Source organism: Protomyctophum parallelum (assembly GCF_964188405.1).
Source record: "Protomyctophum parallelum genome assembly, chromosome: 6".
In the NCBI taxonomy this organism is placed as follows: domain Eukaryota; kingdom Metazoa; phylum Chordata; class Actinopteri; order Myctophiformes; family Myctophidae; genus Protomyctophum; species Protomyctophum parallelum.
Window position 1 is genome coordinate 1288997 of NC_139701.1, and position 20072 is coordinate 1309068.

The 20072-nt window shown below is 43.2% G+C and overlaps 1 protein-coding gene across 1 annotated transcript; it reads right to left on the reverse strand.

The window, feature by feature from the left end:
- Positions 1–5559: 5559 nt before the first annotated feature.
- On the reverse strand, positions 5560–18209 carry ifi30b (IFI30 lysosomal thiol reductase b; the record flags this gene model as incomplete). The annotated part of the gene is made up of 8 exons (XM_083768038.1): positions 5560–5697; positions 7612–7680; positions 8222–8374; positions 8648–8737; positions 9206–9277; positions 9951–10142; positions 12497–12571; positions 18159–18209. The coding sequence occupies 8 exons, from the start codon at positions 18207–18209 to the stop codon at positions 5626–5628; spliced, it is 774 nt and encodes a 257-aa protein (XP_083624164.1). The 3' UTR covers positions 5560–5625.
- Between the last annotated feature and the right edge of the window lie 1863 nt (positions 18210–20072).

The window sequence follows — 20072 nt, forward strand, 5'->3', positions numbered from 1 at the left end:
TCAAAGTGGGGTCCGTCGGAGACCCCCAGGGGTCATTTGGGGGTTCCCAGGGGGTCCCTCAGTAAAATAAATGTATCATCACAATGATTTTGTCCATTTATGTTGGATATTCCAAAATATCAGATATACAACCTCACAACGTGTCACTTCGTGTGCCACATTGGAGCTTGTACATACTTGAAAAATATTGAAAACTTTTGAATATTTTTTAATTTAATTAACATAAATCTTCTCTTCTGGAGGTCCCTGGCACGAAACATTTTAATATGGGGGTCCGCAGCCAAATACATATCAATTTGGAGGTCCTGAATTGAACTAGTTTGAGAACTAGCCTACTGAATTTGGCCATGGAATACAAAAGAATGTGAGTCACAACATTGAAAGGAATAGCTCCTGAAAACCTCACAAGATGGCACCACTTAAGTTACTGTTAAAGAATGTTTAATTCCCTCCCAATATAATCAATATGGTCTATTGTCTATATATGAACTTGAAATGAAAATACTGAAATGTCAATAACAAACAAAACAAAACTAGCTGTTATAGAGATTATGAGTAGGCATAGACTAATATATATATATACATATTTTAAGCTATACAGAATTTGTACTTACAAAACACAAATGGGGTGATGGTAGCATTTGGTCTCCCGAGTCCCTGCTCATCCTGGTCTGGTTTGACCACTATTACTATTACTGTTGATAAGTGGTAACCTCTACTGTATTGCCTGGAGGTCAAAATTAAAGCTCTCCCCTGAGCAAGCAGAGCTGGTTCTATTATCTCAATGCTAAAAAAAAGAAAGAAAAGAAAATGTAATTCAGGGTAGAACATGAATGTTACATAGGGTAACTTTAAGTTAACTTGAGTCTCCTCTGTTATTTTGAGAGCATGTTTGGAGTGAACCATTGCCTAATGACCTCTGAACCAGGCAGTCAAAATGACCATGTGTTGTTGTCAGTATAGCTGATGTGTGTTCAAATGATGAACAAAATGTCACCATAGAGAGCAGTACTTTGCAAAGCTTTTAGCTCGAGATCCAAAAGAGAGGAGAGACATAAAAATAATGTCTTGACCTGTCTGCATTTAGACTTACCGTATTTAAACAAATCAGATTCCAATCTGGATGTGGCACAGATCTGATTCAGGCTAGATTTGGCTGCTATATTTTAACACTTTGTTTTTTTTCTTTCTTTCTCCTAGTATAATCAATCATATTACACTAAATGGAACAGAGCCTTAATTAGTATCATCGGTAACACCTGTGAAGGAAGTAGGAAGAGTAACTTATTCTGTGTGCATACTGTATAGCCCATTGAGGCACAGGAGAGAAGGGATACAATTCTAGACCTGGGAGGAAGATGCGTTGTACGTACGCAAGGACTGTATACTGTACATAAACAAGTTGCACTTGATTCTCTAGTCTAAACCAATGGTTTTCAGTATGATGGCCATGTTATAGGGGGGGGGGGGATCACAGCATTCCATCTTTACACACACACACACACACACACACACACACACACACACACACACACACACACACACACACACACACACACACACACACACACACACACAAACTTATCCATCAGCCAATGCTATTTCCCAAAGGAACTAAAGATGGCACGAGTATTCCCCTATTTAAAAAGGGAAGCAAATTAGATACTGGGAACTACCGCCCTGTATCTATCCTGAGTTCTACATCTAAAGTCATAGAGAGATTAATTTATGAACAGATCAACAGCTACCTAAACGAACGCAACCTGCTGTTCGAGTTCCAGTCTGGATTCAGAACATCCCACTCCACTGACACACCTGCCTATTGTACCTGCACGACTACATCAAGCGTGAGGTAGATTCGGGCAAGTACTGTGGCATGGTCATGCTGGACCTCCAAAAAGCGTTTGACACTGTTAACCACTCAATCCTACTTGACAAACTGGAGGCGATAGGATTTACTAGTATTTATCAGTACGCTGGATGAAATCCTACCTTGAGGGAAGAGAACAAATGGTGGACATAAATGGAACCTTGTCCTCCCCCCTCTCAGTGAACTGTGGGGTGCCCCAAGGAAGCATACTAGGGCCGCTATTATTTCTATTATATATTAACGACATGAGTGCTGCCTGTAATTGTAAATTGTTCCTGTTTGCAGACGACTCAGCACTCCTGATATCGGGAGAACACAAAACACAGGTTGAGGAGGCACTCAGCTCAGAACTCACCAATATCCGAACTTGGCTTACAGATAACAAACTCTCATTGCATCTAGGTAAAACAGATTCCATCCTTTTTGGGTCCAACCATTCCCTTAATAGGGTAACGGATTTTAAGGTCAGTAATCGCTAACAAAGAAGAGGTTACATATCTGGGCTGTATCCTGGACAATAAACTGACGGGTGAAGGCATGGCAACAAGAGCGATCAAAAAAGTAAATCAAAGAACAAGATTCTTGGGCAGAATCTCCTCATTTGTTAACAAGACGGCTCTCAGGACACTAGCTGGAGCTCTCATTCAGCCCTTATTTGACTATGCATGCACCTCCTGGTATTCCAACATCTCAATGTCACAAAAAATAAGCTCCAGACCTCCCAAAACAAACTAATCAGACTTTTACTAGGATTAGGACCCATGACCCACCTCTGTGCAACACAATTTGATAGCATAGGTTGGCTCAGTGTTGAGGACACTCAAAAAGGTGAGCAACTCCCACAGCCATAATACTAGAGGGAGTGTAAATAATGATCTGGTGCCACCCATTTTCAGAACAAATATGGGTAAATTCACATTTCACAGCACTGCCACTCAAGTGTGGAATGCCCTGCCCCCTTCCCTCAAAACAAGCAGATCACTGGTTTCCTTTAAAAAGGGTCTGAAAACTCACCTGTCACTGTCATCAGGTCAAAGGGAGAGAAGGTGATTGGCTCGCCCCCCCTTTTTTATGTTTTATTAATGTATTTCTATTCCAACCTGTACATATAGATTTAGTGTGTTTGAGAAACTTATTGTTTGTTGTCATTGTGAATGAATGCATGGGACCCGAATGGAAACAAGACCGCTAAAGTCTTTCTTCGGTGCTGTCCTTTTTGGACCAATGCTGTGCTTGACTGTACCCTGTACTGTTTGCATCTAATTGTCTAATAAAATTATCAATCAATCAAAAAAAGAAAACACACCACAGGGGACTTCAGCCACTGCCCTTTAACCTGCCTGTAAAAAACTGCCCTCTGATTAATGCATTCCTACTATGAAGAAATTAAAAGGCCTTTTTCCGAACTCTCCTGAACGCAGAATTTTGCGCTGAAAGAATTTGTAGCTGAAAAGTGTGATGTCGTGCCCTGAAAATAGCTGATCTACAAGCTAGCGTGACGCCATTCGCCGTTCGCCAAAAGTCCTGTTTTAGGGAAGTGCCCTTTAGAGAATTTCCACCCCTGCCTCGAACATTCTCTGCACGTCCCCACACAACACATTCTCTGTTTTGTGAAGTTCTTTCTGGTTTTCACTCAAATCTTCAGCAGTTTCTATGAACTTTGAGCAACACAACTGTATATTTAAAATGAATTGACAATTAGTAACATAATCTTTTTTTTTTATGATTTACCTATTTCTATTTTACCCATTTATGTATTTATACGGTATATTACAATAAATCTCTCTTGAATTTTTTTATTACATAGTATGTAGAATGGCTTATTTAAAAAAAAAAGTAAATAAAAAGACTGCTACTTTGAGGACGAAACCATGAAAAAGACTTGTTTACATCAGGGTCCTCCATTTTAAATTCATCAGAACAATTAAAGACGTACAAACATACACTACTATGAAAAAAAGGAAATCATATAAAGAAAGTAAAAAAAGGGGAAAACGTGTACAGTATGGGAAAAGGGTGGGGGGACTCAGATTTATTTTTTATACAGGGGCGAGTTTTAATTGTTGCCGTCCGGAGGTGCCCTTTGAGAGCGGTTTTGAAGGAGTCAAGGGATTCACAGTTCTTAATGGCTGCTGGTAGGGCGTTCGACATTTTAGCGGCATAGGAAATAAATTAATTTAATCCCTGTTTGAGCTAAATCTAGGTTGCACATGGTTTGTTGAACTCCCTCTGGTGTTGTGAGTGTTGACTTTGTTGACATTAAGGAAGTATTTAGACGGGTACATTGGTATCTTATAGTATACCGATTACATACAACGTATGTATTCAAATACACATCCATAAACATATTTTCACATAACTGAGTGGAACTTTGGTAAATCTATATAAACATAATTGAACTAAAGTAGCCTGGTAATAACAACCACGCGAGGTAAATCCACATTAGGATGCATTATATGAACATCATCTGAATGATTATGAGTGAAGCTAACCTCCAGCGCTTGTGGTGTGGGCGTTCCTCTGTCCTGTGTGCTTCCTGTGAAGAACCAAGGACTGTCCAAAGAGGACCAGGAAGTTGTACATGCCCAAATTTGTGCATGTACAACTTCCTGGTCTCAACTGCGCATGTTTCTTTCTTTCCATGGAGCACCAGGGAGCAACATGGCGTTGCCCGTACGGTCTTCGCGTCTCGTCCTCTTTAGACAGAACTACAGAGTTGGACCAGTGATGCTGTGACATCCTGATACTCACTGCTGTCAACCAGATGCTGCGTTTTGCCGACAACTACTTTGATGACACCTGTGACCAATTAAGCCATGATAATGCATGATAGTGCAGCCGTACCCCAAATTCCCCAATACAACTCTATGGCTGTCCTTGATGTAAGGGCTTTAGGTGCGCTGCAGCTCAGGGCACCAACCTTGGGGGAGCACCAAGGTGATTTGGTATGTTGCATTTTGCATGCTATGCCATGAGTGTGAGTCTGGTATTTTTTCAATTAATCTTATTTAAGCTGAGCAGAGCACCCCCAACCACGATCTTGCTGTGGTAAAATCACAGCAAACCACAAACTCATCGGCTTATTGCTTTACTTACTTAAATTGTGACACATACGGTAACATGAATATCAGGCATCCCAATTAAATGTTTTTAATAAGAATTTTGCATTTACAATTACAAGCAATAACCAAAAGAGTAGAACTGTTTTCAAAATGGGCCATATTAGAAAATATGAAAACACCCAAAGGCCAACTACATCTCCTAACATAATACCGTCCCGTCGGACTATAACCAAGTTATCGCATTTAAACGATTCTATTTAACTATCGTCATCAATATTTAATATCAATGGTTATTTTCAGCCATATGTCACATTACCAAATGTAACCATACAAGCAAGGTAAAAAACAAATACAAGGAACAAGGAACACTGACAAATGATACATAGCCGTTGATAAATAGCCGTTCGTAATACAATTCAGGTATGAAGCTGTGGGCCATATAAAATTCATCCCAGGGCCGCATTTGGCCCGCGGGCCGCACTTTGGCTCCTGGAGGAAAGAGAAGCTAGGACGATGGAGATGTGTTTACAGAGTAGTTAGTCAGCTATCTTAACACTAGACTCACTGACTCTGCATTACAAACAAACATCACAACCCATTTAAACAGAATATTTATATGTAACCTTTTTTAAATGTTTATTTTTGCTATAGTCAAACTAAAACACATAAACAGTGCAGAATCATTGATGCGGCCTAAACATCTTTCAAGCATAGACTCCGGTCCAACTTCACCTGGGCTCCAGTGCAAGCTGAGGGCGTTCCCCCCTGAGAAAACCAACATACATGGCATGTGATAATGCGTTTTAAAATTAAATATCTAAAGTAATTTGCATACAGGCACAGAGGAATGGGCTCTATGCACACACTAATACTAATGAATGCTAGCTGTTCCATTCTGGTCAAACAGAGTCAGGCTGCTGCTATAGAGGGTATGCGCATGCATAAAGTGAGTTTAACGTTGTTTAACGTTGGATGCAATCAGATAGGACTTTTCTGTTTGGATGTATGAGCTGTCAAGGCCAGAAAGCCTGGGTAAAGTGGGTATGATGATGATGTCACGCACATATATCCTCTATGTTGCCTCACTGGAAACACTAGCTCTGCTACACCAGTGGGTCTCAAACTATCAAAGTGTCCTTGAGTGTTCCAAATGGCCCTGTACCGTACCGTACAGGTATGTCACTTTGTGAGTGTACAAATGGAACTAAATGGACCCGTAAGGGTCCATTTGGTGTGAATGCAATCCGCAGTAAATAAAGGAAATTAAGCAAACAATGTGGCGGTGAGAAGCAGTTGGAGACGGAGAAGGCATATTTCACGCAGCGCAAAGATGTCCCGTTACTGTGGATAGACGTGGTCGAATGAGGAGACTGAAGCCCTGATCGAAAGTACATTAATCAATTGCTTAAGGAAACACATAAAAACACCGCAGTGTATTATAGCCTACAGAATAGTCTGTCTGTGCGTGCCGTAAACATGGAGTGCTGTCACTGTGTGGGGACTGGGGAGTAGGGACTTTCATCTCGATAAACTTGTAAACATTTTGCGCTGCTGTCTGTTATATCAGTGCGCTCAGCGCTGTGCCTCCATGCCCAAAAGAACAGTGCGTGGCTGTGTGCGTATAGTGAGAGAGAGAGAGGGGGGGGGGGGTCCAGTCCCAGACGGCACGACACATGAACAGGGTCCAGTCCCAGACGGCACGACACATGCACGTTATGAGTATAATTTTATCACCATAGATTTCACTGTGTAGGCTAGTTTATGAATGGAACACATTGATAAAGGTCCCCCTACTGCGTTTCCAATTGCTGCGGATGACAGACAGTGTGAAGGCAAACCGCAGCAAATATGCAAGAATCCCAACTTCTCTGCCTATTTGCATCGAGTCTACCGAAGTATTAGGTGGGAATGTGACCTAAATGGAACAGAGCCTTAATTAGTATCATCTGTAACACCTGTGAAGTAAGAACTGAAGTAGGAAGAGTTATTCTGTGTGCATATAGCCCATTGAGGCACAGGAGAGAAGGGATACAATTCTAGACCTGGGAGGAAGATGCTGTACACAAACAAGTTGCACTCGATTCTCTAGTCTAAATCAATGGTTTTCAACCTTTTCTGGATCAGGGACCACTTGAAAATCTTGAAAGCGTTCGGACTTTGCAGGCCACCCATGTAAGCACTAACCACTTACCACAGCAGCTTAACCCATCTAACCACTGCTGTGAGTCAGAGCATGTTTATTCTAATGATCATTCAATAGATTGTATTTCAGCTTGGATCAATGGAACAGTCCTATTTATCAGGATCACAATGAAAACATTCCAAGGTTTTAAAGAAAAACTACCATGTCATTATTATTAATGTTTTGTAATATAAAACGCTTTTGAGATTTTGAAGTGGGCCCTGGTCCAGAAAGAGCTTGTGAACCACTGACATAGGCTTGTTCATGGACCAGCAGTTGGACATTGCTGGTCAAGATCAAACAGATGGGTGGATTTGCATGAAACTGGGAGGGATATTCAATAGTAGGCTACACCCTGAACAGATTGACCTTTTGGAAAGGGTCACAAATAATTAAGAGATTTTTATGGGGACAGTTTTCACCCCCAGGTGCTTTCGTTAATTTCATTAAGTATGAGAGATGGCAGTGGCCGGTGCAAAAAGCCCCACATTTCTCACCTTGTAGAGCTGGCAGACCAGATTGAAGAGTGACGACATCGCCTTACCCTCAAACTCTTCTTTGTATTCCTGCAACCACAGAGAGTCCAGAATTATATAAGATTACCACTCTTGTTTGTAAACCGTATTTACTTGCATGACTTGCATACAATCATCCTTTCGCTATACATCCATTCAAGCTGTAATTGTGCTTAAAAAAGACAATCAATGGGTCACAAGAAGTAGGGGTGCCACAGCTAATACAACTAATCGATTATTTAAGGAATATATATTTTAATACAATTGTTTTTCAAAAATGGTAGATCTACAAGCTCACGAGTCCATTATTATCATTCAAATCTTTTCAAATGAATTTGTTGATAATTCATATCTGAATAAACAAAAATGTAATGGACAGAATAATCGCTAAAAGGCAGATAGTTTCAGCCCTAGAGACAAAGACAGTCCACCCACAGTCCAGAGTGTGCGTCTTACCCCAGCTCCTCAAAGTGGACTCCAGGGATTCCCCAGGGTTCCTTGTGGAGGTTCCCAAATGGACCCTTACAGGTCTGTAACTCTCAAAGTCTCTTCTCTTCAAATTAAAAACGTTTTATGAGAACCACCGACCTACCCCATTGAAGGTGACCCAGGGTACATGTGTGTGAGCTGGGCTCAGGGCTCTGGTCATGGCACCGTTGATGTGCATTATTTTGAGTCCCTGTCCTCCCTGTACACAGGAGTCTATGACAGCCCAGGATGTTGATGGAGCATATAGCTGCAGACACTGGGTCAGGAGGACACAACGCATGTTATTACCAACAACACAGGACCCTTTGTCCTGTGTAGCATTGGTTTTCAAACAGTGTGCAGAAGCCAGAGTCTTCTTCGGGATTCTGCGACAACCACACGTTTTAATATACAAAAACCCTTTGTTTTTGTTACCATATAAGTATATAATTACAAAACCAAGCAAGCAAGTGCCATGTTGCTTTGGCCACAGTAGGTGTTGAAAGTGAAGTTTGTCAAAAGCCAGTGTGAGGTTTCCCTCAGTACTTACAGGCTGAGCTGCAAAAAGAATGTCAGCTGCTGATTCCATGCAGTTGATGACCTGAAAGGCTGTATTGGCCACGTTGTGTAGGATGCAAGCCTGTGTGGAGAACACATTATAAAGCAGTATCATTTAGGTTTGTACTGTTTAAATACATGGTGAATCATTCACCATGACGAACAGCACTGAAGAGTGTACTGGTCACTCTGGTTACTTCCTTTTTTAAATTACATAAACACGTGAAACATTTAGCAGAAACTTCCAACCCAGACTGACTTACAACAATGAATGAGCAGTTACGGCAAAGTTGAACTTTGGTATAACCTTGCGTTGCATCTGGTCATGATATATAGGTAGTTCCGCACAGCAGCCAGCCAGCCACAGTAGGGCCGCGCAGCTCGAAGCGACAACAGCTGCTAATGTTATGAGCTAACTGCATGGACAGCAACAACAAAACAGTCATTGAACCACGCACAGAACGTCGAAACGAACACAAACAACGGCCGCGAGTTTGCCACAAAGAAACATAACTTACTAAAAACATAATCAATCTGACAGCATACAGACCTCGATCATGTTCGCATGACATTCCGGCGGCCCGTGTTGACAGCTGAAGGGAGAATTTTCAGATGGAACTTCCTATAAGAAAAGCAGGAATGACTCTTCACTTAAACACTTAAACACTTCACAACACACCTGAGTTGCAACTGAAAACTGGGTTAACCTATATATAGCATTAGCATAATAAATTGTAGTTAAATACTATATATTCTGATAGGGCCACCTATCTTTTTTGACATGAAGTGATTATATTGTCTTGATAGTCACGTGTGTCATATCAACATTAAGTTATAGGCACTAGTGTCCACATGAATGCTTGCTAACCTTTTCAGAACTATAGGCTAATGGGTCAAATTACCTGTGTTACTGTTAATCACTTGAACCCCAGCATCCCTATTCTGGGGGAACATTTAGTCAAAAATAGCCAATCTAAAATCTCACAAGAATTGTAACGACATGTGGGTAATCTGAGTATTCTGGCAAAGCCATTTAGTGTAAGGAAAGAGAGCACACCAAGTAGTGCCCTAACTCAACCCTTGTGCCATCTAGTGACTTTTCTTTTTATAACTGCAGTGTGCAGTCTTCACATCAAACAGTTGTGCCTCAACCTGGCTGCTGTTGCTGCTATGGCACCTGCACTTCCCTACAGGTTTATTATATCATCTCATCTCCAAGAAGGGCCGATGTTAGGTGAACCAGAGCAAGCTGAGCATTTAGAGACCAGCATATAGTGGAACAAGTGCAGGCCTACCTCAGCATTCCCAAAGGGAACCAGGTTGACAATCATGATGTCCTTTAGCAAGGTCCAGGTGGGGAAGAGCTGCTGGGTGATGAAGTACCTGCACCCTGGACACAGGCTCTCATAGTACAGGGTGACCACCACCGGAGGCACCGCAGCCAAGTTGCGCTTTATGGCGTTCAGCTCCATACACTGCTTCTGAACCTGAACACAGAGACACCGTGATGTATGTCGCTGTCAGACGGTCAAGCTCGTATCTACATATTTCAACGTTTTAACGTTTTGTCGTGAATTAAGTATACTTCATCATTACAAGAGTAGCCTCGGTACCCAGGCTTTTATTTTATTTCACATTCGCGAGTGTCAACAAAATGAGTGAAAATAGCAGATCTAAAAGCTCACATGTCCCAATTGCAATGGGTTGTGAGCTTGTAGATTGGCTATTTTCACCATTTTAAAATGTTTTTGAAATCATAATAAAATAGTAACAGCATACAACATACTGCTTCTGAACATAAACAGGAGAAACTAGAAAAAGTGCCCTTCCGGGCACAGGTCTCCACCAGGTTATCCACAGATCCGTGCAGTTAGAGGTAAAAACACTTTTCGGCCAGTTATAGCGCCACCTTGAGGCTGAGTTGAAATTGTTCATGTGGCATTTCGTCCTCGGCCTAGTGGGAATGTGGGTGCACAATTTCACGGAAATCACGCGATGTGTTCATGATTTGCAGCATTTTGTTTGAAACTGAGCACTCCTGTGAACTTTGGAAGCCAATCTTAACCAATCAGGATGGAGTCTGATAAATCTGAAAGACCCGTTTCGTTGAATGGCTCTAGAGAGACTGTGTAGCAATTTGCGTGATGTTTGGACAAAATCTGTAGGTGTACTGTGCAAAAACTTGTTTTGCACAAAGTGGCCTCCTGGTGGCGCTATAACAGGCCATTCTGGAAAGTTTGGGGCAGAGGTTCATGGTTGGCATCCAGGGAGTGTGTGTGCAAAATATGGCATCGACCGGGTTAACGGTGGCCGAGATTAGCTTGTTTTGCACAAAGCGGCCTCCTGGTGGCGCTATAACAGGCCGTTCTGGAAAGTTTGGGGCAGAGGTTCATGGTTGGCATCCAGGGAGTGTGTGTGCAAAATATGGCATCGACCGGGTTAACGGTGGCCGAGATTAGCTGTTCACGGACACACGGACACACGGACACACGGACACACAAACGGACGGACGGACACACGGACGGACGGAGTGCAAAACATACTCTCCCCACATGCCTTCGGCCTGGTGGAGACAACCAGTGCCTAAACACAGAGGGACCCTCCCTCAATTAATCCCCATCTTGGGCATTTCATTATGACTTCTGATTCTGAACCTAAATATCTACCCAAGATCCTTGGGCAGAGCCCTTCTGTCTGTTGTGCTTTGATCTTTTCATGCTTGTGTGTTTCATAGACCGTTGTATCCTTTTGTGCCTTTTATTACGCTTCTATTACACCTTTTATGCTTAATATTGAATACTGTAACTCTACTACGACACAAAACCAAACCATGTACACTGCTTCTGAGAAACCGAGCTGCTTTATAATGAACACAACAAAAAGGCTACTATATGAGCAGGCACAGACTGGCACAGGAAATCGGCCCTGGCATTGTGGTCTTCACCGGCCCACAAATGCCCTTCTGGCACATGCCAGAATTGCCAGACTTTGTCCAATTCGTGCCTGAACGTGCTGCCTGAAGTGCAGCCTCGTTTTCCAACTCGTATAGTCTACGTACGAGTTGGAAAACGAGACTGCACTTTGATCAGGTTGACATGAAGGTCACGTTGTTTCTGTGGAAATGCAGGACGTTTGGTGCCCAATTTCAAAAGCATGATTCTCATTTTGCAAACAAGGACGACGTTGACTGCTTTAATTAAGACAAAACTCCACTAAACTAGCTGTAGGCTGGACTGTCTTATTATTAAAGGCTTTAATTGGGAATAGCGTTATTTACAGTAGGATACACAGATAATACGCAACTATATATTCCAGTAGTTTCCCTAATTTAGAATACCATAGGTTATTATTAATAAATAGTAGTTTGAAATGTGTATGAAATGCTTAAAAAGTGTTTGAAATGCTTAAAATCTGGACAAGTTAGGCTACGGTAGCCTAAAACAGAACAGATGAAGATGTAAGCTATCCCTTATAAACTGCATGGAAGCCTTAATTCAAAACAACTTAAAAGTAATGCAATACACTTGATAGTCTATACATTTAAATTCAACTCAAATAATGCGGAATCAACCAATTAGCCTAATCCTAATTAATTCTGAAAATCAAATTTTCCTCATTCTGGCCCAAACGTAAATACATTAACTTAAAATGTCTTATACACTTATACATAGTCTAGAGTTTTAGTAAACAAATTAAATAGCCTAATAATCCTATAGGCCTCACATTTACCGGAGCGGAGTGCGCTATACAGTAGGCTACATTAATAATTACCAGTGCGTTATACAGTAGGCTACATTAATAATTACCAGTGCGTTATACAGTAGGCTACATTAATAATTACCTTGCATTCTAGGGCGATTTCCAAAGAGCGACACCACTGAGACGGTGGATAAGGACAGGACGACTTTGGGTGCGACTTTGAAGAAGTACTTTTGGCAGTAAAACATAACAATAAAAGGAATAACGACGAATATTTCTTCATGGTTGTGGAAGGAATAATGTTGGAACTGACTGACAGAGGTAGAGAGCTAGCCAGCAGTCTGTGTGTCCCTCCTCCTGGAAATCTCCCCTCCTATTGCTGATTGAATCATCTGAACACAAATCAAATCAGGTCTATGGGGGAAAATCCATGCCAATATTATGTGTGTGTTCGTAAAAGAAAATATGTAAAAAAACAATCTGTAAAAGAAAAATGCGTAAAAAAACAATCCGTAAAAAGAAAATGCGTGAAAAAACTATCTGTAAAAGAAAAATGCGTAAAAAAACAATCTGTAAAAGAAAAATGCGTAAAAAAAAACAATCCGTAAAAAGAAAATGCGTAAAAAAACAATCTCTAAAATAGAAATTCGTAAAAAAACAATCTGTAAAAGAAAAATGCGTAAAAAAACAATCTGTAAAAGAAAAATGTGTAAAAAAACAATCTGTAAAAAGAAAATGCGTAAAATATACGGATAGTATTTTTTTGTGTTTGGACTTACGAACAGAAAAAATGCCAACCTGAGTCACAGATGGTTTTTTTGGTTCCCCAGTGAAATCACTGCCAAAAATCACATGACGGCTGAGAGCCAATCACGTGAGGCCTTTTCCTCTACCCAATCAAAAAGCTCCATAAGTCTGCCTGGCAACTGAGGTTGCCATGTTTGTCTGGGGCTACGTTATAAGTATAAGTATAAGTTTATGACTTACAAGTTTAGCTATATATCCATATCAACAACTCAATGGCCAATTGACTAATTCATTATTTTAGTAGCCTATATTAAATAGGGGGGTCTCAAGGTTCGGGGACCCCCAGGGACCCCCCGGGACCCCCCCGGGACCCCCAAATGGTAACTCTGTCATTTCTCAACCGTTTTTGACGGGGGTGGGCTCGTTGTGATTGTGTCGCCCCCCTGGGGGCGTCTTTGGGGGTCTCAAGGTTCGGGGACCCCTGGGGACCCCCCAGGGACCCCCAAATGGTAACTCTGTCATTTCTCAACTGTTTTGGACGGGGGTGGGCTCGTTGGAATCTTGTCGCCCTCCTGGGGGCGTCTTTGGGGGTCTCAAGGTTCAGGGACCCCCAGGGACCCCCCGGGACCCAGGGACCCCCAAATGGTAACTCTGTCATTTCTCAACTGTTTTGGACGGGGGTGGGCTCGTTGGAATCTTGTCGCCCCCCTGGGGGCGTCTTTGGGGGTCTCAAGGTTCAGGGACCCCCAGGGACCCCCCGGGACCCCCCAGGGACCCCCAAATGGTAACTCTGTCATTTCTCAACCGTTTTGGACGGGGGTGGGCTCGTTGGAATTTTGTCGCCCCCCTGGGGGCGTCTTTGGGGTCTCAAGGTTCAGGGACCCCCAGGGACCCCCCGGGACCTCCAAATGGTAACTGTCATTTCTCAACCGTTTTTGACGGAAGTGGGCTCGTTGTGAATATGTCGCCCCCCTGGGGGCGTCTTTGGGGGTCTCAAGGTTCGGGGACCCCCCAGGGACCCCCAAATGGTAAATCTGTCATTTCTCAACCGTTTTGGACGGGGGTGGGCTCGTTGGAATCGTGTTGCCTCTCTGGGCACATCTACAGTACCCTGTTGAATGCATATTCCTCCTTCATCATACACTTAAATATAAATCCCAACAGCTATAGCCTATGTACACCCACGCCAATAAATCACACCTGCATATACAAATTACCCATCATGTTACAAAGCTCTAACACTAATGTAACTGCCTCTGTGTCAGTCAGTGTAGTATTTTTCAGTTATTTATTTAGGTAGGAACCAAAGTTCTCTAGGGCGGAACCTTTGTGTTTTATCGCTCTTTTTTCCGCCTGACATTTATTAGCGTTACACCTACCCGAGAAAGTCTGCTGTTTTCCGCGTGTTTCAGTGTTGACAGTTTGTGTATCTGCAAGGTGGCTCATAGCGTCATACCAAGAAATACCAAGCAAACAAACAATTTCCTCTTACAAGTACTGTGCAGCTACTAATGTACAGTTTTGTGTTGTTTTTGTCCATTGATTTGTGTGTGAGTTTCACTTGCATGTTAAACAGCTAAGGACTACAAATGTTTGGCTGCAGTCAATTATGAGTATTATTGTGGGGTAGTATGTTAGATGTGGTATTGGAATTGATGTAATATTACTTTCATATACTGTATATACAAATAAACTTTGGTACATAATTCACATTAAACATCAGATCAGAAGCAAGAGGCTACCAATCCGTTTCGTCCATTGCCGAGAAGTGACAGGTTGGCGACGACAACGAGGAAGGACGTCAACGCTAACACCGCAGCCTCGATTGAAGGACCTCGTGACACAGTGGAGCATCGCGTGCAACCGCACCACACATTATTGTGTGGTGCCGGACGTTCTCATGAGCCGAGCCCTGTAGTAACTGTGTGTGTTGTTCATTGACTGTGCTTTGCATTGTTGAGATAACATTGTTAATTTCATCAAGGAAAACATCAAGGGGAACTATAATTGCTAAATGCTAACATTGCTACCAGCTAAAGTGCATTCATTTGCCATTGCAAAGTGTCATTTCTAACGTTAACGTAAACAAGAAGACCTGACGTAATGCCTTATGGTGCCGTCCACTAACAGTTAACAGTTCTATTGAGTTGTACTTGAAATGTACTGTAATTCTGCAAACTTAATAAACAATTTACAATTTACAATTTAGGCATTTAGCAGACGCTCTTAATCCAGAGCGACTTACATTTAGGCAAGAACAAAAGCATGGGAATACATCACATAAAAGCATTTATCATGAAACATGCGTAAGCTAAGAAGGTAACAGTGGAATATCTATATGATGAAACTATACATACACTATACATAATAAACTATACATATTCACTACTATGCTATACATATGTACTATGGCGTGCTATGACTATATACAATACAATTATAGTGCTGTCTACATAACATGCTATAAGTCTAAGTCAAATGCTATCTAAGCCAACAGAAATTCTATCTAAGGGGTTTGGGATTGATAAACCAATCAATCAATCCACGCCATGACTTGAAAAAGAAGCGTGCAAATGCACAGAGACTTTAGTCGCTTGTATATCTGCTGTTAATGGTGTGTTTCGTCTATTTTTGTGTTTACAGTAAAATGTACCTGCTTTGCACTAATGCATGCTTCAACGAGGAATGCTAACAATCGAACCATGCTAGTTAGCTCACGCATCGTACGGACTGGTCTAGTTTATTGTAACCACAGTTTACATTAGTGTATGTGTTTATTTCTATTTTTATATAAAAGCAACAAAATACATTTTCGTTGTGGCTTGAGTGTTTATTGCACAGTAATTGAGAAATTGCACAGTTTTGTCGGGAAACGGCGAGCCTTGTCAGAGGGAAATCGCTTGGTTAAATGTCCATATCAAGTGATATCTGAAAAGTGTGTGAGAGAGAGAGCTATAGTAAGAAGAATTTGCAGATGAATATAAATGGTTCTCTCTGTCTCTCCCTCCCATCAATAAAGATCTATCATAAAAATGTCAAGAGTTACCATGTGGGAGCCCCCAAGGGTCCCCGAACCTCCAAAACCCTCATAATGCGCCCAGAGAGGCAACACGATTCCAACAAGCCCACCCCCGTCCAAAACGGTTGAGAAATGACAGAGTTAGCATTTGGGGGTCCCTGGGGGGTCCCGGGGGTCCCTGAACCTTGAGACTCCCAAAGACGCCCCCAGGGGGGCGACAAGATTCCAACGAGCCCACCCCCGTCCAAAACAGTTGAGAAATGACAGAGTTACCATTTGGGGGTCCCTGGGGGGTCCCCAGGGGTCCCCGAACCTTGAGACCCCCAAAGACGCCCCCAGGGGGGCGACACAATCACAACGAGCCCACCCCCGTCAAAAACGGTTGAGAAATAACAGAGTTACCATTTGGGGGTCCCGGGGGGGTCCCGGGGGGTCCCTGGGGGTCCCCGAACCTTGAGACCCCCCTATTTAATATAGGCTACTAAAATAATGAATTAGTCAATTGGCCATTGAGTGGTTGTTTTAAAGGTATATTCAGTGATTTCACTTAATTCAAATATCATTTTTTAGTTTTGTTGTGATAATCCTCTCTACTATAGAGTGTGCTGACCATAATATGGTTAACTGGGGACAGGGAGGAACTCCTTATATTATAAGGAGTTCCTCCCTGTCCCCAGTTAACCCCTGGGGGTCAAAAAACCTTAGGTTTCGTTTTTGACTCTCTATCCTGATTGGACGAAAGGCTGGGTCCCACAGCCAAAAACGTGTGAAATCACTGAATATACCTTTAAGACAAGATATGGATATATAGCTAAACATGTAACTCATAAACTTATACTTATAACGTAGCCCCAGACAAACATGGCAACCTCAGTTGCCAGGCAGACTTATGGAGCTTTTTGATTGGATAGAGGAAAAGGCCTCACGTGATTGGTTCTCAGCCGTCATGTGATTTTTGGCAGTGATTTCACTGGGGAACCAAAAAAACCATCTGTAACTCAGGTTGGCATTTTTTCTGTTCGTAAGTCCAAACACAAAAAAACACTATCCGTATATATTACGCATTTTCTTTTTACAGATTGTTTTTTTACACATTTTTCTTTTACAGATTGTTTTTTTACGCATTTTCTTTTTATGGATTTTTTTTTTACGCATTAATTTTACAGATTGTTTTTTTACGCATTTTTCTTTTACAGATTGTTTTTTTTACGCATTTTCTTTTTACGGATTGTTTTTTTACACATTTTTCTTTTACAGATTTATTTTTTACGCATTGTCTTTTACGAACACACAGATAATATTGGCATGGATTCGGCTCCATATTAAACACTTTATCCATATTTTATACGTTGGCTATTTAAAAATAGCAAATCTACAAGCTCACAGCGCATCACTGCATGCCGCGCTTTGAGCTTGTACATCTGATACATTGTGTGTGTGTGTGTGTGTGTGTGTGTGTGTGTGTGTGTGTGTGTGTGTGTGTGTGTGTGTGTGTGTGTGTGTGCGCGTGCGATGATACGTGCACGTGCGGTCGTGCTCCGTGCACGTATCATTCAGTGAAGGATGTATTTAATGTGTACTGTGTTGTTTTCTCATCAGATTTCCAGCGTCTCACTCTGGACACAAACACAGCACACTGTGTCCTCTCTCTGTCTGAGAACAACAGGATGGTCAGCCTCATTCATATCCTGATCATCCTGACAGGTTTGATAGAATGCCTCAGGTTCTGAGTTCAGAGAGTCTAGATGAACGCTGCTACAGTGAGGTACAGTTCAGTGGAGAGGTTAGGATAGGAGTGACTGACGGAGACATCAGTAGGAAAGGAGGCGGTCGGGACTGTGAGCTTGGAGGGTATGAACGGTCCTGGGGTCTGCTCTGTGCTGATGGTCAGCATGGTAACTATTACTCTGTCAAACACAATAGTAAGACGACTGTCCTTCCTATCGAACCCTCTGGCTCCAACAGAGTAGCAGTGTATCTGGACCGTCCCGCTGGGACTCTGTCTTTCTACAGAGTGTTAGAGGACACTCTGACTCACCTGTACACCGTCCAGAACACCTTCACTCAACCGCTCTACGCTGGGTTCCATGTTTGGCCTGACTCCTCTGTGTCTCTGTGTGAGGACAGACAGGCTGTTAGGACAGACAGACAGACAGGCTGTGAGGACAGACAGGCTGTGAGGACAGACAGACAGGCTGTGAGGACAGAGGCTGTGAGGACAGACAGGCAGGCTGTGAGGACAGACAGACAGACAGGCTGTGAGGACAGACAGACGGGCTGTGAGGACAGACAGACAGGCTGTGAGGACAGAGGCTGTGAGGACAGACAGACAGGCTGTGAGGACAGACAGACAGGCTGTGAGGACAGAGGCTGTGAGGACAGACAGACAGGCTGTGAGGACAGACAGACAGACGGGCTGTGAGGACAGACAGACGGGCTGTGAGGACAGACAGACAGGCTGTGAGGACAGACAGACGGGCTGTGAGGACAGACAGACGGGCTGTGAGGACAGACAGACGGGCTGTGAGGACAGACAGACGGGCTGTGAGGACAGACAGACGGGCTGTGAGGACAGACAGACGGGCTGTGAGGACAGACAGACGGGCTGTGAGGACAGACAGACGGGCTGTGAGGACAGACAGACAGGCTGTGAGGACAGACAGACGGGCTGTGAGGACAGACAGACGGGCTGTGAGGACAGACAGACGGGCTGTGAGGACAGACAGGCGGGCTGTGAGGACAGACAGACAGGCTGTGAGGACAGACAGGCTGTGAGGACAGACAGACAGGCTGTGAGGACAGACAGACAGACGGGCTGTGAGGACAGACAGACAGACAGGCTGTGAGGACAGACAGGCTGTGAGGACAGACAGACGGGCTGTGAGGACAGACAGACAGACAGGCTGTGAGGACAGACAGACAGGCTGTGAGGACAGACAGACAGGCTGTGAGGACAGACAGACGGGCTGTGAGGACAGACAGGCTGTGAGGACAGACAGACAGGCTGTGAGGACAGACAGGCTGTGAGGACAGACAGACAGGCTGTGAGGACAGACAGACAGACGGGCTGTGAGGACAGACAGACAGACAGGCTGTGAGGACAGACAGGCTGTGAGGACAGACAGACGGGCTGTGAGGACAGACAGACAGACAGGCTGTGAGGACAGACAGGCTGTGAGGACAGACAGACAGGCTGTGAGGACAGACAGACAGGCTGTGAGGACAGACAGACAGACAGACAGACAGACAGTGTGTTGTATCATAATGTAATAATCAGGAACAGGTGTGGTGGGGGGGGGGGGGGGGGTGTTTACATATTCAATATGTTAATAAGGCCCGCTAAATGTTTTATTCCAAAGACTGACTAAAACTAAAATAGAAATTTGCTGCCCAAAACAACACTGTTGTCACAATGCTGTTATCTTATATAACTATATATGTGTTGTTATATTTGAGATGTGTTGATTAAAAACATATTTACATTTCATGCTGTTGAACGCCTTCTTTGACCCTCCTATCATGTCCTATGACCCTTCTTTGAGGGGCGCTAGTCCCTCCTATCAGCAGCTTTTCAGGGTGAGTGTGACCCTCCTATCAGCAGCTTTTCAGGGTGAGTGTGACCCTCCTATGAGCAGCTTTTCAGGGTGAGTGTGACCCTCCTATGAGCAGCTTTTCACGGTGTGTGACCCTCCTATGAGCAGCTTTTCAGGGTGAGTGTGACCCTCCTATGAGCAGCTTTTCACGGTGTGTGACCCTCCTATGAGCAGCTTTTCAGGGTGAGTGTGACCCTCCTATGAGCAGCTTTTCACGGTGTGTGACCCTCCTATGAGCAGCTTTTCAGGGTGAGTGTGACCCTCCTATGAACAGCTTTTCAGGGTGAGTGTGACCCTCCTATGAGCAGCTTTTCAGGGTGAGTGTGACCCTCCTCTGAACAGCTTTTCAGGGTGAGTGT